This window comes from Mus musculus, chromosome 6 (assembly GCF_000001635.26).
Source record: "Mus musculus strain C57BL/6J chromosome 6, GRCm38.p6 C57BL/6J".
In the NCBI taxonomy this organism is placed as follows: Eukaryota; Metazoa; Chordata; class Mammalia; order Rodentia; family Muridae; genus Mus; species Mus musculus.
Window position 1 is genome coordinate 124,529,242 of NC_000072.6, and position 18,156 is coordinate 124,547,397.

Consider the following 18,156-nt stretch of genomic DNA (forward strand, 5'->3'; position numbering starts at 1 on the left):
ATAAACCATGCATGGTAGTGCACCAGTCATTGCAGGACTCAGAAAGTGGAGGCAGGAAGATCAGTTCAAAGTTGTCCTTCGATATTTTTGAGGCCAGCCTGTGCTATAGATAAGGTTCTCAACATGTGGGCCCACACCATCCAATGACCAGAATTTCCAATGGTCTTAGCAAATGAGACACCACTCAGTAGCAAAATTACAGTTATGAAGTAGCAACAAAAATAAGTTTATGGTTAGAGGTTCCTAAGATCACTGGAAATATGTGTTTTCCAATGGTTGTGACCCACAGGTTGAGAACCAATGCTCTTTTTATTTTTTTTTAATTGTGTTTCAGGGCTATAATATATCTCATATCCCCGGTGTAGAACACTTGCTTAGCAAGTGATCCTTTGGATCCCCTACTCGGCCTAGCCAATGAACTTATATGTACACACTCGATGTGTTGGCATAGACCTGTCAGGGGCAAGGAAACAGTAAATTCCAGGCCACAGCATGAGTTCAAAGCCAATGCCAACTACATAGTGAGATCATGTCGCACACAGAATGTCATTATTCTAGTCTATAGTGAGATCATGTCACACACAGAATGTCATTATTCTAGTCTATAGTGAGATCATGTCACACACAGAATGTCATTATTCTATAGTCTATAGTGAGATCATGTCACACACAGAATGTCTTTACTCTATAGTCTATAGTGAAATCATGTCACACACCAGATGTTTTTATTCTATGATCCTTTGGCACTCTTGGAGAGAAGGAGATTTTGTTTCATTTTGGTGTTGTTGGGTGTTTGTTTGTTTGTTTGTTTGTTTGTTTCAAAACAAGGTTTCTCTGTATAGCCCTGGCTGTCCTGGAGCTCACTCTGTAGACCAGGCTGGCCTCGAACTCAGAAATCTGCCTGTCTCTGCCTCCCAAGTACTGGGATTAAAGGCGTGTGCCACCACTTCCCAGCTCATTCTGCTGTTTTGTTTTCAGATTTCTTCCCTAGAGTCAGGGAAGTTATATCTGAACTTTTGGCTGACACATTTTGCTACAGAGATCACTCCATTTTGTCACCTAACGGACAGACTAAGCAAAACTACCAAAAAAAGCAGACCAGCAATGTTCAATTTCTATTTTACTAAGTCATTACACTGTATGATACAAAGGAGGATTACAAGAAAATTAATTTCTAGGAAATATATTGAAGCAACTCACAGAGAAAAACTAAGGTAGTCATTTCTAACTTCTGAGTATTCGGTAAGTCTCACTAGAAAGAATAAAAGGCTGTGTTCCCTGTCTGCATCTTGTTAGAGATGCAGAGTTCCATGCTGTTGATGCCTGAATTCCATGATGCTATGCCCCCAAATCTCCCTCTCTCCCTTCGTGGCTCTCCATACAGCCAGAACCAGGTTGGAAGCATGCTTTGCTGTAAATTATTCAGGAATTTCAAGCAGGTTAAATGAGGGAAGATCGGATAAGATATCCCTGTGGAATAGCGCAAGATAGAAGGGTTTCTGCCATGTTGTTAGCAATAGTAACTGAATAACCAACACGGCTCAGTGATCAACCCTGCCTCCATGCAGACTCTTTGACAATCAAGTTCAGCATTAACCATACTCCCACATCTTCTCTCCATCGTTGTGAAATAAGGGGACCACCATAGGATCTGAGAACAGTGAGCTTGCTATGCCCTTGAGGGGAGTTGTCGCCCTACGGATTAGTCCTTCCTGGGCCCACTATTCTCCTGCATAGTTTTCAGGATCCAGTCCACGTAATTCTTTACCTTTGTGTAGACCCCATAAGTCCCACACCTTTTCCCCCAAGACACCAAGCCAGCTACATAGAATTTGGGGACCGTGACATTGGGGACCTGGAAAGCAAAAGCCCCGCCGCTGTCCCCGTGACAGCTGTCAACACCTTTCTCGCCAGCACAGATCATGTTGTCAGTGAAAACATAGTCCTCAGGCCTTACAGTGGGGTTCTCCTCTTTCACCTGTTTGCAGGTTTCTAAAGAGGTTACTGGTACCTTTGCCCCTCTGAGGTTGATAACAAAGACTTTCTTTTCTGTACTGCCCCACCCTGAGATCAGCCCCATGTCACCCGGTGAGACGTTGTACTCTGAGGAGGTGCCTGGTAGGCAGATGGGGGAGACTTTGGGTCCCATTTTCACAGGGTCTTTCAGCTGCACCAGGGCAATGTCATTGTCAAAATTTGTCCGTGTGTTTGGGTCATCTTCTTTCTTCCAGCTGGGATGAATAAAGACACGTTTACTGTAGAGTCTCTGGGCATTTTCCAAGAGAGTTGTCCTCACAGACATGGTCCCGACATACATTAAAGGGTCGGAGATTTTCTCCAAAACGTGAGCAGCCGTCAGCACCCAGTACTCATTAATAAGAGCCCCACTAGCTCTGGGGTGATTAAAGAAGACTTGCCAGGGAAAATTTTCAATCTTTGCAGGTTGTCCTCCAAATATCCTCTGATGCACTTGAAAGGGCTCGGTGGGTACTCCACAGGCTAGGAAGGAATAAGAACCAAATAGAGAGATGCATCAAATGATGATGACCTCTGAAAAGTTCAGCCTCTCAAATGTTCTACCCAATGGGTGGCAGAGTTCTTCAGCATGTCTTAATCAATATTAGTCAACTACCTCCACATCTGACTTTTCCTCCTCTCACCAAAACACCCCCTTTGCCAATGCCAAGCAGATTTATGGAGGATACTGGCTCAACAGGAGGGTTAAATGAATGACTAAATCTAAATGAGCTAGTATTTCACAGTTCACTGCTTGACCCACAGCCCTTCTGAGGCATAATTCATGCTTAACCTCTAAGGCCAAAAACCCAACTAGATCCAATGCTGAGAGACTCTTCACTGGACACAGGTAACAGCAGCAGGCTTTCTGCCTTCAACTGCTACTCAGATGAAGTCCTTATCTAGTGTGTGTGTGGTGCAGGGTTGTGGGGTCTCACTATGTAGTCCAGATTGGTCTCACAACTCACAATCCTTTCTCAGAATCCAGAGTGCTAGGATTACAAGTGTACACCCAGCTCTCTTAGCATGGTTTGATCTGCACTTCCCTAGTGACTGATGTGACAGCAACTGTTGATGACGGCAGTCTTTTCTATTTCCCTTCAAGTTGACCTAAGTTGATGCCATTGAAGGAATTTCCCAGTCCAGAGTTCCTATCACTTCACTGTGCTGAGCTCCCGGAGACAGGGCTAAGCCCTTTCCGGGAGGGTAACAGCTAATTTCATGCAATGCTTACTCCCTGCGTGTATAGCTACAGTTTCTACCCACACCACAGCCCAGATTACCTGGAATACATCTTGGAAGCTCAATACCCAGCTGGTCATTTACCCATCTCCCATTTGCAGCACATCGATACTCCCCTAGAATAATACAAGGAACATATCACATTCCGCACATCTCTCCTCCTTCCCCCTTTATTCAAAGCTCCAGCCCCTTTGGACATTGAACAGGTAAGCAGATCAAATGAGCTAGAAAAGAACCTTCAGCTGGGAATGATGGCACTGCTATGTAAGCCCAACACTTAGCAGGTAGATGCAGAAAGATCCAGGCCAGCCTCTGCTACATAGAAAAGGCCGCCTTAAACCCTGTGAATCCATCTCAAAAAGACTAGAGAGAGATGAGGAGGAGAGGATGGGGGAAGAAGAAGAAAAGGGGGATAGCTCAGGCTCACCTTCAACAATTCCTACCCTATCTTTCAAGGGCTAGGATTACAAACCTCCACCACCATGCCTGTCCTCCTGTGGATTTTATCTGAAATAACTGCTATGGAGTCAGATAACTACATGAAATCAGTGCTATTAAGGAACTCCTGTTGCACGCTGACACTAAGCTGGTGGCTTCTATGACATCCTGAATGATCCTGAGTACAAACCCCATCCCACAAGACAACTGTGTCCTTAGACTAAGCCAAAAGGATGACAATATCTTCTCTGTCTCTCCAACCAGAGAGAAAAAGCAGTAACCACCTCCAAATCACCCACACTCCTTCCCTCTCTCTTCTCTGGTAGAAGAACCTACCACCTTCTTCATGTTCCATGTAGTAATATGGCTCTTCACACGTGTAGTGAACAACAGTACCAAACACACTATTCTCTGGCTCTTCAACTTTACCATTCGCAATGGGATCTGGAATTCCACAATACACAGCTACAAGAAGAATTGGGGAAATAGACAGTCACTCCCTCCCAGAAAGAGTTAGGGACCCATTCCATCTTCACCCCTCCCATAGCCACACCCATAATCACCCCTTGATGAATCTCTCAAAGCCAGCCTTCTTGCAGCACCTTCTCTAACACAATTCTCTAGCCCTCTGAGAGCTGCCAATGCAGATGGCTCTTGAAAGAGACCAGGAGGAACATAGTTCTCTGGTTGGTAGGAGCCTCCTGTGCAAGCCTGGAATGTACTCCCATAGAGCTATTGATAACAGATCCCATTGCCCGTTTCTTTAGACGAAACATGGTAGTCTAATTGGCCTAAGACTAGGAGAGGGCTAGACAATTCTCTATGACAGACTCCTTCAAAAATGCAAGTCATTTTCTTGAGAGCCTGGAGGGAAACCATGCATTTGAATTTTGATGTGTTGATTATTCCATCCACCTTGGGAGGGGAAAGAGGAATTCTGCTTTGAAGAGACACCTACGTTGACATTTTAGACCGGAGTTGCTCCACTGTCCATCGCTTTGACAAGTGGAATAGTATGAAGTAGAGCTAACATGTCCCTGGAGGAAAACAAATATCAACATTAATTTAATAAGCATACAGAAAACCAAATCCAATAATGAAATTGAATCTCTGGTCTTGGATCAATGACAAGTCCTTTTCAAAAGATACTTGGAACATCTTTAGAAGAGTAACCCAATGTACCCAGGAGCTGCGATGAGAAGACAACTCTGTCCCGGCATTTCAGCTCCCCGTCCACGGGAAGACTGAGGGCAGAGAGGGCAAGCTGGACCAAGAGATCCAGACCTCACAGGAACGACTGACAACCTTGATTCGGCCCATCCTTGGGAGGGGTTAATACCTTGATCAGGCAGCGACAACCTCTTGTGCTACAATACTGATCCAAGCCTGAGGTTAAAAAGATGCCTGTGTGGTACTTTACCTCCACAACTTCAAATCCGTCCACACAGGTTATCTTCACCACATCTTTAAACACGTATTTTGCCTTATCGGGCTGCCAAGTAGAATTGGCAGTGATTTTTTTGGCACAGGAGATGGCTTGGAGACAACAGAAATGAGATTTTACTAAATAGCTGGAAACCGTGTGCTATTTTGCATCATTCCCACCACCACCACCACCACCACCACCACCACCACCACCACCACCCCCGTTTTGAGACAGGATCTCTCTGTGTACCATAGGATAGATTGGGGTTTGCCCAAGCTAGTCTATCTTGCAGTAATTCTCCTGCCTCCACTTCTCCAGGACTGGAATTATATCTGTGTAATAGCATCTTCAGACATTCTCACATTTTCTGTGTATGGGGCAGGGGGGCTAGTGTACCAACCCACAGGCTGAAGAAGGACACTGGGTGCCTGCTCTGTCACTCTGTACCTTACCCTCTTGAGAGAGGATATCTCACTATACCTGGAGCTTGCCATGTTTGCCCAGGCTAGCTGACCCCAAGACCCCGTGGTGTCCCTTTCTCTGCCCATCACTCCAAGACATAGGAGTTACAAACATACTTGGCTATGGCTAGATTTTTGCTATAAATACAAACTCAGATCCTCATGCCTAGCACACTATCCCTGTTCCCACAAACGTTCCAAAGTTTCCCATTGTCCTCAGTTCTAATGTCTAACATTCCAACTTGTAAAAGGATATGATGCCACACATTGGCTGCCCCTCCTCCCCCTTGTCTGTATTTTTGAGACTAGTTAAAAAAATATTAGCTGAAGAACAGTCTCTGTGTTTTTAGTCTACATGTCCAAATAATGTTGTATCCCCAGTCAAAGAGGAGTTTTTAGGGTACTCACGATCTCCATGGTAACGAAGCTTCCAACCCTTCTTTTGCCCCATTAGGTCAGTTTGAAAGACAATGCCGAGAGTATTGCTCTGGGTTCTAATAGTTAGCGGTCCAGGGAACCCATTACCACAGTAAGGACCAAACTGTTGGTTTTTTGAAGCAAACTGGAAGGAAACAATGTTACAAAACACAAGAGAGAAAAATGTATAGGAAATAATTAAACGATGTGGTATGAAGTGAGAGTGTCCTTAGTGGAACAGAGAGAGAGAGAGAGAGAGAGAGAGAGAGAAGGAAGGGAAGGGAAGGGAAGGGAAGGGAAGGGAAGGGAAGGGAAGGGAAGGGAAGGGAAGGGAAGGGAAGGGAAGGGAAGGGAAGGGAAGGGAGAAAGGAAGAGGAGAGAGACAGAGAGAGAGAGAGAGAGAGAGAGAGAGAGAGAGAGAGAGAGAGAGAGAGAGAGAGAGAGAGAGAGAGAGAAAGTGGAGGAGGAAAGATCACTGTAATTACAAACAATGGGTCTGTTAGTGTAGGCCTTTAATCACAGCTACTTGGAAGACCGAGACAGGAGGATTACAAATTAAAGTCAGCTTGGGCAATTCAAGGAAACATTGTGCTGAAATACAAAAATAGAAAGGGCTGCAAAAGTAGCTCAGTGGTATAGCTCTTACCTATCATGCTTGGGGCCAAAGGTTCAATCCCCAGTGCAGGAAGGAAGAAATAAAGGCATGGAGGGAGGGAGGGAGGGAGGGAGAGAGAGGAGAGGGAGATTAAAGGAGGAAGGAGGATGCTCTCACCAGGAGTGGAAACTGACATCTGTAATCCTAGCACTCAAGAGGCTGTGAAGAGAGGGCATTTTGAGTTTTGAGTCCAGCCTGGGCTACATAGCAAAGCCCTGGCTTAAGGAAACACCAGGATAAAGATGTAGACAGAGAGAGCCAGAGAAAGAGAGGAAAGAGACAGAGAGAATCAAAAAGTAAAACTAGTCTCTGAGCAACGGCTGTAGCTATGCAGTGGAGTGTTTGCCCAGAACCACAGAGAATGCGGCTGCCAGAGAAGCCTCAGCAATCTAAATGAGTTGGGGGTCAGAACCAAGCTCATTATCTACAACGCACAGTTAAACTGTCAGGGCAGTTCCCCTCTGAGTCAGCGGGCTCCACATCAAAATCTTCTCTCTGCATCGTCACCACCACTTGGAAGCCCTCCTGCAGCTGAATCTGGTATTCACACCTTGAGTTCTCCGGGTATGGATTGGGATAATTGGGACTTGAGATCTCCCCAATCAGGGCAGTGAACACATCTCCACTACAGTTGACTAGAGGAGAGAAAATGGGAAAGGACCAATCAGATACAGAGACAAGAAGTCCCCGCCCTCTCTGTTCCTTACCTCATAACCTCAGAGTTCTCCATTCAGACTAGCCTACCATCTGTTCTCAAAAGAAGCCTCCATGAAGCAATTACCCACAATGCTATGAGGCAAGCTAGCCAATGCCTTTGCATGGTCTCTCTGTTTGCTGTGGTTATATATGAAAGTTTCCATGTGGAACTTTCCATAGTTGTGAACAAACTCGGGCAGTCTCTTCACAGGCATCTATCCCTCTTTTCCAATAAACCAACTTTACCTCGAAGCCTCCTGTTGTGCTTTGGGTCTTAATCATCTCCAAAAGTGACATATGCTAAGGGCTTGGTCACTGGCCTGTGACACTGTTAGGTGGGTGGTGGAATCTTCATCTAGCCTGTTAGCTGGAAGTAAGGTCATGGAACTATGACCTGAAAAGGACATTTGTACCTCTGCCCTCCCTCTCTGCCTCCCTGCTGCCCTGTGATGAGCAACTTTGCTCTACCATCTGACTCCCTTTCGTGATGATCCACCTGGTCACTGACCCCAAAACAATGGATCTGCCCACTCTACACCATGAACCAAAATAAACATTGTATCCTTATAACTGTTGAAGTCACCGTTCACAGCAATGTAAAGGTGATGGACCTTATCTTCCCCCTCCTGAGGATCCTATTCAGTTTGTGAACAGCTAACAGCAGGTGCAATTTGGAGGGAAAGCCTAATCAAACTTGGAACGATAGACTAAGCCCTCAATCCATCCCAAATCCCAGGGAACATGAAGACCTCTGGAGGCTAAACTCACCTCCACAATTCCTCATGTCATCGTGGAGGAAGTATTCTGGGGGACAGGAGCAGAAGTATCCACCAATGAAGTTATTGCAGAAGTGGCTACAGGGGACATCTGTAAAATCTGTGCATTCATTTATGTCTGCAAAAAGCAGAGAAAACTCAAGGTGAAGAACAAAGACCAAGAAGGAAGAACGATGGAAGCCAAATCTATAAGGATAAAGCACAAACAAACAAACTAAACCAGAAAAGGTTTGTTGCTTAAATACTCTCCAAGCCAGGTATAATGGCTCATGCCAGTAATCCCAGTATTCAGGTAGGTGAAACAGAAAGACATGAGTTCAAAGCCAGCCTGGGCTTCAACGCAAAACCTTTTCTCCAAGAAAGAAAGGAAGAGAGACAGACAGAGTCAGAGACAGACAAGACAGAGAGTAAGAGACAGAGGGACAGCTGGAAGGAAGGAAGAAGTGAAGGAGGAAGGGAGAGAGGAAGAGTAGGAGACAGCAAAGGAGGAAGGAAGGAAGACTCTAAGGCCCCAAGAACATCATGAAAGAGGGGGACATGCACAAAAGAATGTAGGAGCCAGAGGAACAGACGGAAGTTTTGCGGGATGCTGTCTTCCAGGCGTGATAGGCCACGACACTCTTAGGTCACCACGGCTGTTATTATCTGAACAAGACTGTGCCTGGCGATATCCTGTCATGGCATGGGGAAGGACTCAGGAGGACTCCACCCCACCCCGAGGCGCTATAGGCAACTAATTTATTACTGCAGGAAGAGAGACATCTTTAGCATGCAGCCACTGGTAAGGTGCCGATGTACCTATAAGTAACCCCTAGACAAGCTCTTACACAATCCTAATGAAAAAATAAAAAGGACTGAAAAGCAAAACACAGAAGAGAGGGGGGATTAGGAGGAGACAATGTACTGAGGGCCACTTGGACAAAAACATAGATGAGTATGAACATGTCATAATGAAACCATTATTATGTACAGGTAAGACATTTTAATAAAAGAAGTTTGGAGGGGTAGAGATATGGCTCACTGGTTAAGAGTATGTGCTATCATTCCAGAGGTTCAATTCCCAGCACCCACAAGGCAGCTCACAACGCTATAATTCCAGTGCAGTTCCAGGGACCCAATGCCTTCTGGTGGACTCCTCAGATACCCTATGTATGTGATGCACATACTTGCTAGCAAGCAAAACACCTACACACATGAGATAAATAAAAGATTTAAAATAATAAAATAAATCTTAACACACTTTAGTTTTTCAATATTTATGGATGTATTTATTGTATTGATATTTTATACTACATGCAGGTCTGGTGCACTTTGAGATCAGAAAAGAGTATAAGATGCTCTTGTTTTGGAGTTACCAACAGTTGTGAGCTGCCATGTGGATGCTGGGAACTGAACTCTGGTCCTCTATGAACACAGCAAGTTCCCTGAACTGCTGGGTCATCTCTTTCCAGCCCCATATTTTAAAATCTACGAATACAATCTAAACTACTTTTCTGAAGTCTGACTCAGAGCTGTGTTTTGCCACGGCGCTGTAAGGAGCTCCACCATGAAAACCCTATGACTTTTCTTGCGTACAAACTATACAACACCCTGCCCAATTGGTACATGCTGTAACTCCAGCATTCAGAAGACTGAAGCAAGAGAATCAGGAGTTCAAGGCCAGCCTGGGCTACATAGAGACACTCTGTCTGGAAAAGAAAAGAATCTGTGCCAGAGACACCGCTGAAAGGAAAGACGGTGGTGACGTCACCTGGGGAGAAAGGTTAGGACCTACTTTATAGGATGTTGGTCTTTCTGTAAAACTGATGACATTTGGACTTACGAGCAGGCCTAACTTCATTTTAACCTGGAGATGGATGTAGAAGGACCTAGTACCACATAGTCCTGCTTATACATTCCTTGGCAAAGTATTAATGTTCTCAGTTTTCAGTTTTTCCCTAGTCTTGAGGTTTCTGAGATCCTTTCAGACACAAAGGAAGCATTCATTCACTAAGCTGGAGTGATTATCTTTTAATACAGAGTCTTCTGTAACCCAGGCTGCCCTTGAATTCCTGATTCTCCTGCCTCTGCTTAGGACTGGAATTACAGGTGTGTGCACCATGACAGAATTCCCAGCCCTCCTTTTAATTTTTTTTTCTTTGAAACAGGATCTCTATTTATATACCCCTGGCTGTACCAGAACTCACTCTAGAGACCAGGCTAGCCTCAAATTCACAGAGATATGCCTGCCTCTGCTTCCTGAGTGATGGGATTAAATTAGCATTTCTTATTACTATCCATGCCCGTTTATGTGCATGACAGAGGCATGCCAGGGCAGACATATGAAGGTCAAAGGACAAGCGTATAGCGTTCGTTATTCCTTCTACCTTCTCATGGAACCTGAACTCTAATGGGTGGTTGTATAGCAACCATTTCACTGACTGAACTGTCTCAACAGCGTTCTCTTTACTTCTGATAGGAAGACAGGTTCTTACTAAGTTGCCCCTGTTGACCTAGAGTTGACAGTTCTTCTGCTTCAGCCTTCAGAGTGTATGGGATTACAGTCCTGCACCACTGAGACCAGATCCGTATCTTTATAGGAAGACCATGCCGACCACACTGCAGAATTGAGGTGAAGGTTGCATTCATGTAAGCAAGCCTCCTGATAGAGAACCATTTCTCAGTGGTTCTCAGTCTCATTATCTGCTTTACCACCACTAACATGCGATAAAGTCACACAAAGGCAAGGCAATTCCTAAGCAGACCCAGGGCAAGTCAACATTCATTAAAGATGTAAGCAGCCCGGGGGCAGTGGCACAAAGCTGGAGTCTTGGAGTGTCCACCCATGGCTGCATAGCCAGACTATGACTCAAAGAGAGAAAACAGAATCCTCATTTCATGCACTGCGTGGTCCTTTACCTGCCTCCCATCTTTTAGTTTGATCCAGATGTCACGTACAGACGGATGCCTTACCTATGGCAGTGTAGTATGCTGCAAAGCCCGTAAACCGTTCTTCGTTGGAGAAGTCTGAGGTAAAGACCACCTGAAGTTTATTGTATGGGAACTGAAACTCTTCTATAATGGGGGAGTTGGGGCTCTTGCTGGTCCTCTGGCCACAGAGTCTCCCTTCCTCGATGTCTCCTGAGATTATCTAAGAGAAGAAGGAAATGTAAAACTGAGAATGGGCAAAGAGAGCAGAACCTTTACTCCCGATCTCCAGCTCCGTCTGTCTGTCCGGTCTGTCTCCCCCACCCCCACCTCATGTTCCCCCAGTGCTGGGGACCAAACTCAGGGACATGTCCTTGCATGGCAAGTACCCTGCCATTGAGCCATGCCCCTACCCCATAGGACGGCTTGACAACACACAGCCCCCTAAATCCTCTCATTCCTCCATCCCCCCCCCGCTCCTCCCATCCCTCTCCCTCCTGTGCTGTAATATACCTGCACTGAGTCGTATGCACAGCTCTCTGACGGCTCTATGTCCACATGGGTAAAGTAAAGGTGAATCCCAAACCCCTCTGGGACTTCAATGTCCCAAGATTTCACGACGTCATTGGGGTACGCCTGGGGATAATTAGGGGACAGGATCTCCCCATGCATGGTGGGCTCAGCAGAAAATGATGCCAAAAGAGAAAACAGGACCAAACACCTGGAAGAGGAAAAAAAAGTCACACAGAGGTGGGAAGCCGGGAACCGATGGCTTCATGCAGAACTCTGACCGTTAGGCAGCCAACATGTCATGGAATAAACAAATATATACAGAATAAATAAATAAATAATTAAAAGTCAAGGTTCATATCTGAGCTCTTTCTAGAGAAATGGGAAATCACATACAACAGGCCTGTGTCTAAGTCCAGCACTCTGGGGACAGAGGAAGGGTGATGTTACGCCAGCTTGGGCTGCATAGTGACACACTGTCCCAAAACTGTGAAAGAGAGAAAAAAGGTAGAGATGGAGTCATTTCTGTAGATACCTGATCACTTACCACATCCCTGGCGATTTGCCCATGGCTCTCTGGCTCTCTGGCTCTCTGGCTCTCTGATTTTGGAGGTAAAGGGCAGTCAGCAGTCCTGGCTGTCTTTATCTGACAAATACAGGTGCTTGCTTTGGTAGTGAGGGACCACCCAGGGCTCAGTGTCACCTTTGAAAGAATACCATAGAAATAGGTACCTGTCAGGAATGGTCATCACATGATACCATGACACCCTCCCCAGTGAGATTTAGACTAACTTCCCAGACCAGCCCTCAATTAACCCTGTCCCCAAACATCTTCCAATATTCCTACAATTGAGTGAGGAGTTTCTCCCTGTCTTTTGTGTCCTCCTCCACCCACTCCTGGCCCCTTGCATCGGTCTCTGCATTTCCAAACAGGCTGGAGCTTCCAGACAGATCCTCTCCCATTCAAGCCTGCCCCCTTTGACAAGCTATTACAGGTGTTGCTTCTGCTGGTGGCCCAATGGCCACTGAAGGAGGAAAGTGTTTCCTTCAGTAGGGACAGGAAGGGACCTTGGGAGACGCTAATCAGAAAGAAAGTATGGCCGGCCGTGTGGTGATAGGATGCAGAGTGCTGGAAAAGGGAAAGCTGAGAAAAGTCAGGACATTCAGATATGCTTTCCCTTACTTTTCTCGAGTTGGTTTGTTTTGTCCTTTGCTTAAAGAGCAAGGTATCTTCCCATAGTTCCCAGAAAAGTCTTTCACAAATTGCCTCTGACCCCTGAAACACTGCTGTGTGAAAGGATGAGGCTGTTGTGGGGTGGGGCTGGGTCCTACATGTGAGAACCCGTGTCTGTATTCTGACCTCTCGCTGAGCTCCTTCCAACCCTCCATCTTTGCTCCAAACCTTACTGTACATGGTTCCTTGTCTTTCCCTCTTCCTTCATCAAAGCTTCTCTCTTTAAGGCTTGCTCTTAAAGTTGTTACCTTCAGGAGCTGATGGGAACAAGTGGGCCAGCCTCCTCTCCTGCCTCTGGTCATGCAGTTAAGCCCCTGCAGCTCCAGAGGGAGTGGCCTTTGCAGGAAGCTCCTCCCCACCTCCCTGTTCTGTTTGCTCTAAAGATTCCCTAAGGGAGTGTGTTTTTGCATGTCCAAAATTCCCTGTTCCAAACAGAGGGGGCTGGGAGATCACAATCTAGTTAAGAGTAATCAGCCTTGATCTTAGAGTGCCCTCTGCGTTTAAAACAAGAACTGCACCAGCTTTGCTGGGCTGAGAGGTCCAGAGCAAAAGGGGGGAATGGGGAATTTTGAGATTGCCTAATTCTCTCTTACAGCCAAAGGGTGTGTTTCAGAGCTTTTGAGGAAGTCAGGTGATTTATCTTCTTAAGGAGGGAAGGCTTAACAGGAGGGACGAAAACTAAACTCAGAAAGTCCAACCCTCTGTGTGATTCATGAATCAAAGGAAGAGAGTCATCAGAAGTAGAAGCCATTGTCTGGAGGCTCTAGGAGGCAAGATAGCTCAGCTTAGAAAGGTACCTACCTCCAGGCAGAAAGACATGAACTCTACATCCCCTGGGACCCACATCATAGGTGAACCAACAGTTCCTGCAAGCTGTCTTCTGAGAACATGCCAATGCAATTCTTTCTTTAATTAATACATAAATGCAACTCATCCTGCCTTCGAGACAATTTACACCTAGACGGCATGTGCACTCAAAGTTTCTTCGTCCCGAAAGTCCCATCTCAAGGCTGGGCAAGGTGGTTAATGCCTGTAAGTCCAGGAGAAGAATTTCTGAGAATCTGAGTCTAGCCTGGACTACATAGAGAATATCAGGCTGGCTAGTTCTGTATAGTACATTTGTTTCTTGTTTAATTTGATGCACAGCTATGACCTCAGTACTTAGGAAGTGAAGCCAGGAGCTATCAGAAAATCAGGGACAGTCTTTCTTTATATAGTCATTTGGAGGTCAACCTGGGCTACCTAAGATCCAAAAAGGCTTGCCTAATGTTGTTTCTCCAATTCTAATACATTTGCCCTCAAGCATCATTCTAAGTCCATTTGGAAATTATTTATTAACAAAGACATGAAAAGATGGTTCTGAGGTGAAGAGCACTGCTGTTCTTCCAGAGGACCCAGGTTCAAGTCCCAGCACTGGCATGGTGGCTCACAACATTTTTTTCTTTTCTTTTTTAAAGATTTGTTTATTATTATTATATGTAAGTACACTGTAGCTGTCTTCAGACACACCAGAAGAGTGCATCAGATCTCATTACGGATGGTTGTGAGCCACCACATGGTTGCTGGGATTTGAACTCAGGACCTTTGGAAGAGCAGTCAGTGTACTTAACCACTGAGCCATCTCACTGGCTCACAACTTTCGATGTAATTCTGGTTCCAGGAAACCTGACACCTTCTGGTCTCTATGGCCACCAGGCATTCATGTCGAACACATACATATATGCAGGCAAAATGCTCATACACATAAAATCAAATAATTAAATCTAAAAGAAAAATTTTAAATAGTAATGAACGTTGCTCTTCCTCCTCCTCCTCCTCCCCCTCCCCCTCATACACAGAAAGAGAGACAGAGAGAGACAGAGACAGAGAGAGACAGAGAGACAGAGTGAGACAGAGACAGACAGACAGACAGACAGAGACAGAGAGACAGAGAGAGAGGGGGAGAGAGACAGAGAGATATGGGGGCATCATCCCCCCATTAGCACACTGCCCTTTGGCTACTGAATATCATTCTTTAAAAGAAGGGTATCCCTGGGAAGAAACATGGAGGGCTATGTATCTCTAAACCTGCTGCCAAGCCTGCAGTAGGGCCCACTTCATCCAGCTCCAAGTGTGGGACAGGATGGGGCTCATGGGCCTGCCTGTGGAGTTAATGTGCTCAAGTCCTGGGAGAGCCCAAGATGCTCATGCCTGCGTTCAAGGCGGTGGCCAAGACCAAGACCAAGCCACAGATAAAAACTGCTAGGTCTTCACACAAGAAGAAGAGACTACCAGCGAAGTCCTAGTCACAGAGCTCTCATGGTGGGACCACCCTGGGAGACATGACAATGTTAAAAACAGAGACTCTTATGACAGATCACAAGGACAGCAATGGCTGTTTCAACTGAGCGACCTTCCTATGCCTCTAAGCTCCACAGGTAGGCCTTTCAGCCACCCCACCACCACCACCGCCACTGCCACATGCTTGAGAGGCAAGCGTCCTCTCTCTGAGAGCTGGGAGATCAGGGAAGTCGGTTTCCCTGTCCAGTCACTGTGGAAGAGCTGGGGCTTGCACACTTTCATTTTCCCCTCTCAAATACAGTACAGTAGAATCCTCTCCATCACCCACAGCCCTGCCCCCATCCCAAACCCAGTGTCCAGCTGGAAGCATGTTCCTGCCACAAGGCAGCCATCTAGTGTTGAAAATTAAAACATGGCTTAAAAAAAAAATGCTTAAAAAGAATCTTGCATTTCTTGTAACCTAGGTTTTACCTATCAGCCCTGACCCTATCCAGTGCTAGGAAACGCAGTGTCCTCATTCGGGGTCCTGATCCACCAAAACGAGTACCTACAGCTGTGACAGACACTCAAACGTGTCTCTTCTTTGAGAAGCCCACACCTTTCTCCTTGGTGTGTCTATTTCCTTCCTCACTGCCGCTTATACTTAAAATAAGGGTTTACAAACTTTTTTTACTGTTTTTATTTATTTGTTTATTTCTTGTTTTTTGTTTGTTTTTTTCAAAACAGAATTTCTCTGCGTAGACCAGGCTGGCCTCAAATTTGGAGGAGATCTGCCTGCGTCTGCCTCCCACTTGCTGGAATTAAAGACTTGTTCCCCACCACTACCACCACCAGGGTTTGTTTTTTGTTTTGGATTTTGGGTTTTTTTTTTTTTTTTTTTTGAGTGTTCTGGATTCCTTCCTCTGTCCCTCCCCTTACCCTTCTCAACCAGGCTGCCCCAAACTCAGATATCCCTGTGCCTCTGCCTCCCACAAATCTGTGGTTAACCACCAAAATGAGCTTTAAAAAGGAAAAGAAAAAAACCACTTTTCCAAAGAACTCCGTTTCTATTTCCTGCTGTCTTGAAATTCTGATCCTCGGGGGCTCTGAAGCCATCCCCACCTCCATGGACACTCTTGGGTGGAACTTTTTGGTTTCTATTTTAACCTGGAGCCCAGTCCTCAGAACCCCATCACTGGTTGGGCAGCTCCACCTCATAGAGCATCTTCTACAAAAGAATACTCTCTTTTTTAACCTTTATTTCTGTGTGAGTTTTATTTATTTATGCCTTACCTTACTACATACATTTCAGTGCCTGAAAATGACAGGAGAGGGCAGCAGATTCCATTGGAGTTAAATAGCCTGTTGTGAGCCTCCTTGTGGGTGCAGGGGAATTGAACCTGTTTCCCTGGACGGGAAGCCATTGCTCTTAACATCTGAGCCATCTCTCTGGCCTATTGGACAGTCATTCATCGACTCTTTCCAGGTATTTCAGATAGGCATCTCTTTTGTGACTCCTACCAATGACTTTCATAAAATTACTGTTTTAAAGCATTTTCCTCCTAGGGCAGTCTTACACGCATTCTCGCGACCGACCAGGAAAAACGCAACAAACCGGAATCTTCTGCGGCAAAGCTTTATTGCTTACATCTTCAGGAGCCAGAGAGCAAGAGAGCAAGAGCTCTATTGCTTACATCTTTAGGAGCCAGAGCGCAAGAGAGCAAGAGAGAGGGCAAGAGCACAAGAGCGCAAGAGCTTTATTGCTTACATCTTCAGGAGCAAGAAGCAAGAGCCAGAGCAAGAGAGAGAATGGCGAAACCCCGTCCCTTTTAAGGAGAATTATTCTCCACCTAGGACGTATTACTCCCTGATTGGCTGCAGCCCATCGGCCGAGTTGTCGTCACGGGGAAGGCAGAGCACGTAGGGTGGAAAACTACCCTTGGCACATGCGCAGATTATTTGTTTACCACTTAGAACACAGGATGTCAGCGCCATCTTGCAACGGCGAATGTGAGGGCGGCTCCCCACAGGGCAGAAAGGCTTTCTCTTGGACTTCATGCTTGTCGGGTACAAAAAGTCACCAAACAGGCACTTTTTGTTTTCGTTCTAAGACAGGTTCACATTTATTCCAGGCTAACTTCAAACTCACTATTCAGGAAAGGCTCGAAAACCTTCGAAATTGTGATTCTCCTGCATCTTCTTTTGGGTGCTGGGATTATAGGTATCACCAGACCAGACTCTATTCTGCTTTTTTATTTCATTTTTTTAAACGAAAAGAAACTTACTTTCTAGTGGGAAAAAAAAGACAAAAAAAATTGTGTGAAAGTTTAATGATAACACAATGGGTTTTATTTTCCTGTGTATATGTGATTAGCTTTTCAATTTATTATCTTCTGGAGAAGTAACCATCTGGTTTGCTTCTAAAAGTGAACATATTAGTCAGTTTTTTATTTATTAATTTATTTTGCTAGCAACCTTTTCTTTTGAATGCACAAAACAAGATGACATATATAGTGGATTTTTTTTTTTAAAGTTGACTGCAGGCTGGGCTGGAAAGATGCCTTAATGGTTAAAAGCACTGACTGCTCTTCTAAGGAAGAGCTGAGTTCAGTTCCCAGCAACCACACAGTGGCTCACACTCATCTGTAATGGGATCTGATGCCTTCTTCTGGTGTGTCTGAAGACAGCTACAGTGCACTCATATAAATGAATATTTTTTTAAAAATTTTGAGCTAGGTGGGGTTTTATTTTTTGTTAGATGATATTGTTTTGAAACAAGATCTCACTCTGTAGCCCAGGTTAGCCACCAGTTCCATGGCAATTCTACCATCAGCCTCTTGAACACTGGCATACAGGTGTGTCGCCACACCCAGCAGTTTTTTTGTTTCATTTTGTTTTGTTTTATTTTGTTTGATTGGGTGGTTTGGTTTGGTTTTGGGTTTTTTAGTTTGGTTGGTTTGTTTTGGCTTGGTTTGGTTGTGTGGTTGCTGGTTTGTTTGTTTGTTTGCTTGCTTGCTTGGGACGTTGTTTGTTTGTTTGTTTGTTTGTTTGTTTGAAACAGTGTTTCTCTGCATAGCCTGGCTGTCCTGGAACTTGTTCTATAGATCAGGCTGACCCCG

At 45.3% G+C, this 18,156-nt stretch overlaps 1 protein-coding gene across 5 annotated transcripts; it reads right to left on the reverse strand.

Annotated features, from left to right (window-relative positions):
- Nucleotides 1-1,102: 1,102 nt before the first annotated feature.
- C1s1 (complement component 1, s subcomponent 1) lies at nucleotides 1,103-13,151 on the reverse strand. 5 transcript variants are annotated; one of them, NM_001097617.1, is made up of 12 exons: nucleotides 13,027-13,118; nucleotides 12,092-12,247; nucleotides 11,548-11,755; nucleotides 11,080-11,257; nucleotides 8,120-8,245; nucleotides 7,091-7,290; nucleotides 5,992-6,145; nucleotides 5,117-5,232; nucleotides 4,655-4,733; nucleotides 4,033-4,161; nucleotides 3,300-3,374; nucleotides 1,103-2,499 (listed from the first exon to the last, which is right to left on the reverse strand). In NM_001097617.1, the coding sequence occupies exons 2-12, from the start codon at nucleotides 12,112-12,114 to the stop codon at nucleotides 1,703-1,705; spliced, it is 2,085 nt and encodes a 694-aa protein (NP_001091086.1). In that variant the 5' UTR covers nucleotides 12,115-12,247; nucleotides 13,027-13,118; the 3' UTR covers nucleotides 1,103-1,702. The 5 variants fall into 5 exon arrangements, with proteins under 5 accessions (NP_001091086.1, NP_659187.2, XP_011239707.1 ...); NM_144938.2 differs by having other exon boundaries at nucleotides 12,952-13,080; XM_011241405.2 differs by lacking the exon at nucleotides 12,092-12,247 and adding an exon at nucleotides 11,941-12,031 and having other exon boundaries at nucleotides 1,104-2,499; nucleotides 13,027-13,151.
- Between the last annotated feature and the right edge of the window lie 5,005 nt (nucleotides 13,152-18,156).